Here is a 12,454-nt window from a genome sequence, read left to right as displayed (position 1 = left end):
ATCTACCCTTTCAGACTCTGTTCTGTGCATGAAAAGAATTTATAAAACATGGGATCATACCTCAGCTGCTTTTTTTTTTTTAAAGATTTTATTTATTTATTCGACAGAGATAGAGACAGCCAGAGAGAGAGGGAACACAGGCAGGGGGAGTGGGAGAGGAAGAAGCAGGCTCATAGCAGAGGAGCCTGATGTGGGGCTCCATCCCACAACGCTGGGATCACGCCCTGAGCCGAAGGCAGATGCTTAACAACTGAGCCACCCAGGCACCCCTATTTTTTAACTTTTTTGTTATAAAACATACATAATATAAAACTTTTTAAAGTGTATGTATGGTTCTCAGGCATTCAGTACAATTAAGTACATTTACATTGTGCAGCTGTCACCACCATCCATCTCCAGAACTTTTTTGTCTTCCTCCACGGAAACGGTACCCATTAAACAGTAACTCCCCTGGTCCCTGGCAACCACCATTCTACTTTCTGTTTATTAATTTGACTACTTTAGGTACCTCATCTAAATAAAATCATACAGTATTTGTCTTTTCTCTGACTGGCTTATTTCACTCACCATAACGTCCTTAAGGTTCATCCATGCCGAAGCATGTGTCAAAATTTCTTTCCTTTTTTTTTTTTTTTTTAAAGCAAGCCCTATACCCAACATCAGGCTTGAACTCATGACCCCAAGGTCAAAATGTGCACACGTACTGACTGAGCCAGCCAGGTGCCCCACAGTTTTGAAAGCTTTACTATATTATTTTATTTATTGATTTTTAAAGATTTTATTTATTTAGGGGTGCCTGGGTATGGGTGGCTTAGTCGTTAAGCATCTGCCTTCAGCTCAGGTCATGATCCCAGGGTCCTGGGATTGAGCCCCGCATCAGGCTTCCTGCTTGGCAGGAAGCCTGCTTCTCCCTCTCCCACTCCCCCTGCTTGTGTTCCCTCTCTAGCTACCTCTCTCTCTGTCAAATAAATAAATAAAATCTTAAAAAAAAAAAAAAAGAAAAGAAAAGAAAATGGGGGGAAAAACATTTTATTTATTCATTTGTCAGAGAAAGAGGTAGCGAGAGAGGGAACACACAAGCAGGGGGAGCGGAAGAGGGAGAAGCAGGCTTCCCGGCAAGCAGGGAGCCCAATGCGGGGCTCGATTCCAGGGCCCTGGGATCATGACGTGAGCCGAAGGCAGATGCTTAACAACTGAGCCACCCAGGCTCCCCCCTATACTGTATTATTTTTAATTCTGCTAGTGTTTTATATTTTTTCAAGAGCATTCTTTAACCTGAGTTTTTTTTTTCCTAAAGATTTTATTTATTTGTTTGTTTGTTTGTTTGAGAGAGAGCAGGAGCAGGAGGGATAGGCAGGGGGAGAAGCAGACTTCCCACTGAGCAGGGAGGCTGACATGGGGCTCGATCCCAGGACCCCAGGATCATGACCTGACCCGAAGGCAGATGCCCAACTGTCTGAGCCACCCAGGCGTCCCTATACTGTATTATTATTATTTTTTTTATTTTTAAAGATTTTATTTATTTATTTGACAGAGAGAGAGGCAGTGAAAGAGGGAACACAAGCAGGGGAAGTGGGAGAGGGAGAAGCAGGCTTCCCGCCGAGCAGGGAGCCCGATGTGGGGCTCGATTCCAGGACCCTGCAATCATGACCTGAGCCAAAGGCAAATGCTTAACGACTGAGCCACCCAGGCTCCCCCCATACTGTATTATTTTTTTTTTAAGATTTTATTTATTTATTTGACAGAGACAGCCAACGAGAGAGGGAACACAAGCAGGGAGAGTGGGAGAGGAAGAAGCAGGCTCCTAGTGGAGAAGCCTGATGTGGGGCTCGATCCCAGAATGCCGGGATCATGCCCTGAGCTGAAGGCAGACGCTTAACGACTGCACCACCCAGGCGCCCCATACTGTATTATTTTTAATTCTGCTAGTGTTTTATATTTTTTCAAGAGCATTCTTTAACCTGAGTTTTTCTTTTTTTCCTAAGGATTTAATTAATTTGTTTGTTTGTTTGTTTGAGAGAGAGCAGGAGCAGGAGGGATAGACAGAGGGAGAAGCAGACTTCCCACTGAGCAGGGAGCCTGACATGGGACTCGATCCCAAGACCCTGGGATCACGACCTGAGCCGAAGGCAGACACTTAACCGACTGAACCACTCAGGCACCCTCCCTGAAATTTTCGTTTGGATAGATATACCAGTAACCACTTTTCAAACTTCCCTTGATTCTTCTTGTTTTTCCCCTTGTTTCTCTCTTAGTTGTTGTTTTTGTTTTTTTTTTTAATTTCTTCTTTTTTTGTTCCTGAACAGAGTAACATCTGTCCAGCCTCAAATTTTGGAATGATACTAATCAGTGTTTCTTTCTTTCTTTTCTTTTCTTGTCTTCAGGCAACACTTCTCCAGATCAAAAGGAGCCAACACCTTTCATTATTGAGTGGATCCCAGATATCCTTCCCCAGTCCAAGATTGGCGAGCTGCGGATCAAGTTTGAGTATGGTCACCACCGAAATGGGCATGTTGCAGAGTACCAAGACCAGCGGCCACCACTGGACCAGCCCTTGGAACTGGCCCCTCTGACCACCATCACTTTCCCTTGAGGCAAAACAAAACAGTCTTTTGCTGCTAAATTTGCACATCCCCACCCCTTGACAATTTTAAATACTAGTTAGGCATTTAGATGGCCCCATTCCTTAGTGAACTGCTCTTAGCTAAGATGCAATTTCTCAGCGCATTGGAGTGGATTCTGTTGAAAAAAAACTCTTCTTGTAAATGGCCTTTTTGGTGCTGCTGTGTATAGTCTTCATTATAAATCGGGTGATATGTCTGGCTAGAATTTTTAAAGGAACAAAAAGGAAACCAGCTAGCTCACTTTCCTTCTTAAAGGACTCCCATTTTGAGTTTGTTTCAACCTTTTTCTAATTCTCTAAGAAGTTAGCAGCACTCTGCCTTACACCAACAGTGTTGGAAAGTTAATAATACCCTGGTTAGGGCAGAATGTTAAGGACCATCCTGACAGAGTTCCAGTCATGCCCTTTTATCCTGTTCTCAAAGCACAGTGTCACTAGTTTTTCCAAAGTATATCTCATGTTGGCCTGATTATAAAATTATAAACCATTGGGGAGATTTAAGTAATAGTGAAATAGGAAAAAGAGGTCCGTGTGTCAAGGGAATATTGACATTTCAAACTAATGCTTCTAATTGCTTATTTCATTCATATTTATTTCCTTCTTTAATTCTCGAAAAAGTTTAATAGCCAGTAAGATTCAATTCCTATTGCTGAATTTATTGATCACGGAATGGAGACACAGAAGTGGAAGCCTGTCTTCAGGGAGAAAAGAAGGGAATGAACATTTCCTATATGCCTACTATGTGCCAGGCACTCTCATTTACATTCCCAATCATTTTTCTCATTTAGTCCTCATTATTCTTTGAATTTAGGCATTACCCCTTTTTTTTAAGTTAAAGAGACAGCCTCTCTGAGGTTATCTTGCTGGAAACAGCATTAAAAATAATGTTTCATTTTACTGCAAAGGACATGTTCTTTCTACTTTATCATGTTGCTTTGATATAAATTCCTTGTAATCCGTTGTCCTGGGGAACACAAGAAAAATCCATATAAAGGAGGCTCTTGGTTTTCTTTTGACTGCAAGTAACAAAAACCCAACTCTAACCAGCTCAGGCAAAAACTGTAATGAATGACTGGTTCATGGACTCTAAAATAGGGCTGGACAGCCATTCTGGGGTGGCACTGGGGTGTGACTAGGCCTCCAGAACCCTGGAGCCTATGCCACCCAGGCGCCCCAGGACATGTTCTTTCTACTTTATCATGTTGCTTTGATATAAATTCCTTGTAATCCGTTGTCCTGGGGAACACAAGAAAAATCCATATAAAGGAGGCTCTTGGTTTTCTTTTGACTGCAAGTAACAAAAACCCAACTCTAACCAGCTCAGGCAAAAACTGTAATGAATGACTGGTTCATGGACTCTAAAATAGGGCTGGACAGCCATTCTGGGGTGGCACTGGGGTGTGACTAGGCCTCCAGAACCCTGGAGCCCTCATGCATGTGACCCATCCCTGTCTCTCCTGGGGTTTTCACTCACTCTCAGCACTGAGCAACTCCCTCTGGCCAGAATTCTGGCTCATGAGGTGCCTGAAAGTATGACTTCCACTTCCGCACTACTGCAGGACTGGCTGCTCTGCTCTGTCTCTCATTCAAAGGGCAAAGACCCAGACAAAAGACTCTGATTGGCATTTTTGGTAAAAGGGGGAGCTGGGTAGGCAAATTAAGTGTCAGTCCTGTGTGGTTGAGGGGATAGCTTGTGTGGAGAGCTCACAAATGCTTTAGACAGTGGTGGAATTCCTTGAAGAGACTCCAGAGAAGTCCACAGAGAACTTAGAGCTTGCACTGGGCTTTAAAGGAGAAAGGGTTTGTATAGATATAAAGAGAAATTAAAATTAGGTGAAGCAGAGCCTTCCTGACAAGGAAGAATACCTAAGGAAACATACTGGTTGGCCCGTTCAAGAAACCCTTCAACCTGAGTACTTTGAGGACAGTAGTCACAGCTTTTTGACCAAAACAGATCTGTGAGTGACAATCAATGCCTGGGTCTAGCAGTACTTGACTATATAGCCACAGGGACGAGAAGAACCATAGAGGCCATAAAACAGGTGATTGGGACAAATGATCCATCCAAAGAAGTGCACACTCAAGTGCTAAGGTCTTCACCCAGGACCATCCCAGCCCACCATCACAGCCCATCAAAATCTGGAATGGGGTTCAGAGTTAACAGTGACCCTGTTTATGACTTGACACCCTCTCTAACAGGTCAACCACGGGCTCACGAGTACCAACCAGTTGGACTGCTGCACCCACTCTCAACATTCAGACCCCTCTGGGACGCCACCAGCATTGACCTCATTTCAGACTGACCCCACACTACCACTACGGAGTGATCCCAGATACTCCCACCAGAAGAGGATCTGCAAACCCTGCACCCACCTGCCTCCCGACCCAACCACACTCGCACCTGCTATCCATTGTATACCTCCTCCATTAGTCATAGGAATCTCCATCTCTGGAAGATGGCTTGTTCAGCTGCTGCCTTTCAACACTGCAGCCACCATTTGTATTCCGGAGTCAACAGCTCAAAATCCTCCGTGTTCACATAGCCACCTGTCTACTGCACAGACTGATGATCCTTAGACTGAGTGTATTAACAGGTCTAAGATACCGCCTTAACTTCTCCAGGCAAGCTGGCTGTGCCCCTAATGTTGTGGGCATCATGAGAATAACCCGCTGCTCCTCCAACTAGAACACTTTGGTTCTAACCTGTCGTGTCCCTGCTTCTACCAGAATGCTGTCATCTCAGCGGATTGTAGCTTAGAAGAGTAATAGGTCACTCAGAGACCTCCTGAAAATCTGACTCCAAGAACTACCCACCTAAGTGAAGGTCTGTAGGCCTGCCACCTGGCTCTCTCAAGGTACCAGATGTCATCACCCCTGTGGCCTTCTGGGCCCAGCAATTCCCAGTCACAGAAGTCCGTCCTGTCTTTCACTGATTCCTGTTCTGTCCAGTCTGCCAATAACCTGCAGCTTCCCTCCAGCCCACATGTGCACACACATGCACACACACCAAACACACTCCAGCCTCCTGCATGAGTAGGTACCCCCCAGCTCTGGCTACCTACAGAATGCAACCTAGGTATGTCATCTAAGAGGCACTGTTCTGTCAGCGTCTGGTTCTCCCGTCAGAGCCCAGAATTTGCCCTCTGCTAAAATAATCCAGGGAAATCCCACTGTATCTGCTGAAGGTGAGAGAATGGGCAGACTGCCCTCCTCCAGCTCTTTGAATGACCTGGACCCTCTCAAGTATGAGTTACATATAACACAGAAAAATCAACCACAGAGAAAAACCTTACCCCTTAACCTATTTTTTCTTTTTTTATCTCCCAGATTCTGATTTCCTAAGTTTTCTTCCTTTGCATTTTGTGATATTTTCTGATACTCCTTATTGGAGGCTTTTTTTAAAAGGTGGTTTTTTTTTTTTTTTAAGTAACCTCTACACCCAGCTTGAGGCTCGAACTTAAAACCCCAAGATCAAGAGTTGCAGGTTCCACCGACTGAGCCAACCAGGCACCCCTTGGATCTTATTTTAACCTTCCTTACCGACCTTCCTCCCTGTCTGCTTGCCCTCCCACCACTCAGCTCTGCAAGCTCCCTTCACATCTTTTACCGCCCCACCTGCCTCACCAAGGGAGCAGGATGCCTTGTTTTACAATAGTGCTTTAACATGCATAGGCATCACCCAGGGATCTGGTTAGAATGCATATTCCAATTCAGTTCTAGGGTGGGGTCCAAGATTCTGCATTTGTGTCATCAAGCTGGATGCCGAAAGTACAGGACTGCAGAGATGCAGCTGGACTCCAGACTGCACTTTGAGAAGCAAGACCTAATGCCTGACTTGGTACTGGGACTCCCACCGCTCGCTTGCATTAATGGAAGAGGGCAGTCCTGGAGGTCGGTGACACTAGCAATCAGTGGCGGCTGCTAGAGCACTAGCTAACATGCACCTAAGTGCTTCAAGGCAATGTGTTCGTGTGAGCTGCTATATGGCACGCTCCCACGAAGTTGCTCCAACGGGTAGAGGCACTAGTCTGCCTCTGAACGGGTTCCAAGTCGACAGTTATAGGAATATAAAGTCTGTAACCACACATATTCCCTGCGCGGTTTTTCTCCATTCTCCCCAGTACCACTTTTTCATTGATCTCTCCACACCATCTTAAGTTTCAGATATTAAGCCCTGGGTTCAAACCCTGACTCCGCCACCCGCTATTAACTGTGCGACCTTGGGCAAGTTACTCAGCCTTACGATCCGGTGTCCTCATCCGGATGGTGTGCATACTAAATAAGATAGTGTGTGTGAAATCCTCATTAAATACTAGCTACTACCCTTTCGCCTATTGTTTGCACTTCTCTCTCCCTCTTCTACCGTTTTTTTCTAACAGCCTTGAGACTCGAACGTTGCTTTTTTGTTTAATGTAACAGAAAGGCTGGAAGTAAATATGAAGGGGTGTGTGTTATGTTGGTATTCATTTTGTTCCTATCTTTTCCCCTTTTTTTTCAAATTTTCTATGACGAACAATATTACTTTGATAAGTTCGAAAAAGGCAAGGTGATTCCCTTAAAAAAGTGGGCTTAAAGATGACTGCACACTCCACAGAAAGGCTCAAGAGAAAGAAAAAGACGCCCCGGAGCCGCAGGCGGGGGCTAGTCACGCGGCGGTCACTCCTGCCCCCTCCCCCGCAAGATGACGTCAGACACGTTCTCCTCCCGCCCGCGCAGCCGCTTCCGGCCGGATTGGCAGTTCTTTCTACCACCAGGCGGCGCCACAGCATGTTCTGTTGCCGACGGCTTCTGCGCAGCCTTGCTGGCGCCCGGGACACGTCACCACCTTCGCGTCTTTTCTGGAGAGCGCGGGAAGGCGAATGTGCAGGAGGGTGGTGACGACACTGGGGTTCCCCGCGTGGCTCTCGGGGGCGGGTCGGGGACGTGGCGCGGGCGGGGAGGGAGAAGGGGGGAGGTGGCGCCGCGCGCCGGCTGACTGCGCCACGCCCGCCTCGTGACCCACTGTGAGGCCGGGCGGCTGGAAAGGTGCTGACGAGGCGGGCTGGACGGGGAGCGGCGCAGGGCCCGGCGTGGGGCCCTTCCGAGGTCGTTCTTCGGCCCTGGCCGCCCTCAGACGTGCCCCGGGTGTCCCGGGCGCCTTTAGACCCAACTTTGGGCTGGGCACCGACTTTCTGGCACCCTCCTACGGGCGGGTCCGAGCCGGCTCTGCGACCGGCGTGTCCTCGGGGCAGCGGAGTGGACTCGGGCACGTGGGGCCGGGCCGCACCCCAGCTGCGGAGCGCGCGGCTCTTTGGGGAAGGAGTAGCCGCGCCCTCCCCGCCGCGGCTCACGCTGTCCTCCTCCCCCGCCTCCTGGTATTGGCCCCCCCTCGTTCGGGCTGGTCCTGCCAGCGGGGCAGAGAGACGTGGGTTTGAATCCCGGCCCGCCGCTTACTGTTTCGTTGGGCGAGTCATAAAGCTACCTCCGAATGTCGGTTTTGTCCTTTCTAAAATACAGATCCTACCATTCACTTAACGGATCTATTAGGCTGCCCCTGGCAAGGGTAGATGATGATCAGTCAAAATTTAAAAATTAGTTTCTACTTTTTGCCACCGGGTCTAGCATTAATCCCTGGGTGCCCTTGTAAGACTTTGTGTAGTTCCGTGTACCGGTTTTTAAGAGACAGAGCTTCCCTTTTCTTAATTTGAGCTCCACAGCCTGCCCAGTGTGAACGTGGGGCCTAATCAGAATTGGGGGGGGTGGTTACTGGAGTTTTCCCTGGGCCCTAGCCCCTCTGAATCTACTTATTGAAGAACCACAGGATTTCCTTCTGGAAGCCCTGTCTAGGGCACACACTGCCTTGGGGCCCCCTTCAGTTGTCTTTCTCTTGTTGCGTGCCTTCTCAGAATCTTTCATCTCATGTTACATTGCTGTTGCCAAGTCCTTTTTCCTGGGATGGCCTGATCCCTGGGGACACGCGAGCCTCCAGTAGCTTATCCGAGGCTAGTCTGAGTAAACAGAATGCAACACTATCTCTTGGAAGGAAGAAAACGAATGTATCCCAAAGTGCTTATTTAGCGTGTGTCACAGACTGTGTTAGGTTTTTCACACAAATTACCATCTCATTTGATTTCCACAGCCTGTCCTGTGAGCTAGGTGGAATTATCATCCCTTTATATAGAAGAGGAAAGTGTGGTTCAGGTTAAATAACATGCCTCACAACTAACAGCAAGGACATGGTAGAGCCAGTGTGCTTGGAGACCATACTAAGGTTTGGTCGCATGGCCTGGCAAGAAAGAGGCAGTGCCTGGTCAGCCTTTCTCTAGGGTGTCTGATGCTCAGGACCATCCTAAAGGGTATGAGTGAAGACATATTACACTGTGGGCTTCACCTCCATGTCCCCACTCCCTGGCCACCCCTGCCATTTGTATGAAAGCGAAACCAGTTCAAGTGACAGATAAAGGGCATTTGTGGCTCCAAAAGACAGAGAAGGGGCAGCTTCCCCCCCACTTTGCCTTAGTCATGGATGTGTTAATGGAAGGACTCCTGTATATCAGACTTGGGCCTTTTTTTAGCACTGCCTGGCAGGAGCCACCTCTCCTTGCACCTGCTACTTGTACAAACCATTGCTCAGATGACTCAGAGTAATCTCAGGAAGGGCGGGCTGGAAAGTGGTTGTAATTTAGGTTAAGACTAATCAATTGTGTTATTTATTTTGGAGACTTGAACACAAGGGGTTTAGCCATCCTTGGAAGCATAGCAGTAAGCCCCAGCACTAGAAGGGCAGGGCGGGTCTTGACTAAGGGGACTTGAGCTCCATGATTTCTTTGGTCAGACTGCTCTTGTAGCAGGGAAGAGAGGCCTTGCCCTAAAGGAGAGATATGACTTCACGTTAGTTACTTTTGTTCTAAGTCCCACATTTTAAAAAAAGATTTTATTTATTTATTTGAGAAAGAGAGTGGAGCAGGGGAAGGGGCAGAAGGAGAAGCAGATTGCCTGATGAGCAGGGAGCCCGATTTTGGGTCTCGATCTCAGGACCCTGGGATCATGACCTGAACCCAAGGCAGACAATTAACCGACTGAGCCATCCAGGTGCCCCCTAAGTTCCACATTTACCAAGAAATCTTTAGACCATGGGGAAAGGTCAGCCAGTCGCCTCAATTAAAGCATTCCAGTCCCTTAGAATGTCTGCTATTCTTCTTGTGAATCCATGCACTGATTGCCATTTGGTTTATATGTCCCTTGGCTCTGTGTGAGCTTAGTTAATAGGTGTTTGAGAGATGGGTCCCCTTGCAATGGGCCACCCTGAAAGTATAAGACCCAGATCTGGGTTCTTGTTTTAGTTCAGCAAGTTAAGTACTGCCTTGTGGGGACCTGTGGGAAAAGGGTAGGAGGTGGGGGAGCAAGGGTCAGAAGGCAACTTTGCCAAGGAAATACTACCCTTGTCTTAATTGTTGACCTTCCTGTTGCAGTCACCTCCAGGAAAATTATCAGCACAAGGTAGGAAGTGCTAAATTGTAGTTGAGTGTTAGAGGCATTGAGTGCCATGGATTTGGAGGAAGGTGAGATTACTGTGGGAGATTAAATGATGGTGCTCCAGGAGGGTCGATAAGACTTGCTAAGTGGATGTGACTTCAGCAGATGGAAATATCAGAGGTGGAGAAGAAGTACTCACCACCACTTTAGTGAAGTTCCCTTCCAGGCCTGATGTAAAATACACAGTCATCTGATCCCTTAGCAGTTGAGCCGAAGGAAAAACGTCGTGGCAGGAGAGGGAGTGGTGGGCCCCACAGAAAACAAATGAAAAATCAACTGTTCGTTAACAATTTTTTTATTCAAAATTTATTAATTACCATGTGCCAGGCACCGAGCTGGGTCCTATGGATACAGATAAAAACAAACCAAACTGAAGCCCTACCTTCGAAAGGTTAATAGTCCAGTGAGGAGAGAGAGAGAAAGGCTATGAAAGAAAGGAAGGAAAGGAGAGGGAAGGAGGAAGGAAGGATGGTATAGTATGTCAGATGTGGTATGGAGAAAATTAAAACAAGGGATGGGGAGGTAGGAGGATATGCTGAGATGTTTTCCTACCAATTTTAAATGAATTATGTGCAAGTTAATATAGAGGTACAAGGGACACAGTCTTTGTTTTGTTTGTTTTTATTTTTTTAGAGATTTTATTTTCATTTGTCAGAGAGAGAGCACAAGCAGGGGGAGCAGCAGGCAGAGGGAAAAGCAGGCTCCCCGCTGAGCAAGGGGTCTGATGCAGACAGGATCCCAGGACCCTGGGATCATGACCTGAGCCACCCAGGCATCCCTGGACACACAGTCTTTGATCATTTTCTGTGAGTTGGAAGCTGACCAGGTTGTGACCGAGGAAATAAAGTTTGTGAATATGACTCACTGCCTGGGAAGAAATAAGTCAAGATCTCTGAGTGGAGCATTTTCTTCTGAAAGCCAGAAAAGCCAGGTGTGATGACAGAGGAAAATGGAATTGTTTCCTAGACCCCTAAATTTAAAAACTATGGTTCTAAAGAAAGTGTTGGTAATAGAGCTAAGCAGGGAAGAGGAAAGAGCTAAAGAAGCACCTTCTCAGCTACTTTTCCTACCCAGGGGGTGGAGACTGGGGAATGGGGAGGAGAGGAAGTCAGGCCTTGAGATGGGTGGCCACGTGGCTGTGGAATATGTTGAGACCACATGTGTTTCCTCAGGAGGTTCCCTGTTCACAGGTGCAGGTATGAGTGAGAGTGAAACCTGCCCACCTTGTGCTCCACGGCACTATTTTTCTGAACCAAGAATTTCAGAACTATAAAATTCATTGTACTGCTTGGTGCCAGAAATGAAATTGGAACACAAAAATACTGGTATTCTGAAGACAGACTAGAAGGAAGAAGTAGTTTGTGGTTGAGGAAGGAAAGACAGTATGAGTACTAGTGTTAACAGGTAGTACCCACTGGAACAAGGCGATGTACAGCAAGCAGGTCCTCAAAAGTCTACGCCAACCTGCAAGACTTCAGAGTGTGTCATCACCTACAGTCTCTTTGAAGCTGGGGAAATGGCGGTGGAGGTGAGGCTGGTAGCTGAACTTGGCTCAGTAATTTACAATCCTGGTTTCACCTACCACTTTATGTGGTAAGGCTTGTACCCCAAGTCTGTCAAATCTTATAAATTTAGTCCAAGGCTGTTTAAGACAGGCCCCTGTCTGCTCAGAATCTGTGCATGAGGCTTCCCTTGAATCAGTTCATGTCCCCATATTCCCATGAACAGTTCCTTGAATCAGTTCTTCCCTGGAAAACAAAACAAAACAAAAACCAAAAAAAGCTACCTCTCAGTAATTGGAATGGGTGATTTTCATACCTGTGTTTGAGTTCTCCTTGCAAGCTGACAGATTTCTGAGAGCCTCAAGGACACAATCTGGCAGTTTCGCATCTGTTGGTTATCTTATATTTTTCAGTGTTGAAAACTGTTCCAAGCCAGGATGTCCTGACAGGAAACCTGAGTAATATAATGCGCCGCCTTCCTGCTGATGTGTTCTGTGTGGATATATGGAAGCCACAATGGTGCAGTAGCTTCTTGCTGCTTTTTAGTCTGTGGTGCTCATTATCCTCAACCTGGTTGGGGTTTCCCTCTGAGAATAAACTAATGCAGAATGAATCTCGTGGCATCACTCTTGGTGATGCTGTACATGTGTAGTAAGGAGTGGGCAAGAAGTGCATGGGGCCTTCTCCTTCGCGTTCCTAGCAAATTTAACAGTGCTCGATGGCAGTGTTCTGGCCCAGCATCCTCCAGGGGTATGTGGTATGGTTCTAGACTCCTAAATTCTGCCAAGCTCAGTGAAAGAATGACTTGCTTTTA

General features: G+C 46.9%; 1 protein-coding gene across 7 annotated transcripts in view; it reads left to right on the top strand.

Annotated features, from left to right (window-relative positions):
* C4H2orf42 (chromosome 4 C2orf42 homolog) overlaps nt 1-7,198 on the top strand; it is a 31,839-nt gene extending 24,641 nt beyond the window's left edge. For 6 of the 7 annotated variants that reach the window (XM_011219307.3, XM_019794849.2, XM_034659307.1 and 3 more), the window contains one exon: nt 2,385-2,766. In XM_011219307.3, coding sequence (XP_011217609.1) covers nt 2,385-2,593 — 209 coding nt within the window. In that variant the 3' untranslated portion in view covers nt 2,594-2,766. Of the gene's footprint in view, nt 1-2,384; nt 2,767-4,822 lie in introns of those variants that run through there. The other variant, XM_034659305.1, reaches the window with a different exon arrangement.
* Nucleotides 7,199-12,454: the final 5,256 nt, after the last annotated feature.

Source organism: Ailuropoda melanoleuca, chromosome 4 (genome assembly GCF_002007445.2).
Source record: "Ailuropoda melanoleuca isolate Jingjing chromosome 4, ASM200744v2, whole genome shotgun sequence".
Classification (NCBI taxonomy): Eukaryota; Metazoa; Chordata; class Mammalia; order Carnivora; family Ursidae; genus Ailuropoda; species Ailuropoda melanoleuca.
This window is presented reverse-complemented; position numbering and strand designations above follow the sequence as displayed.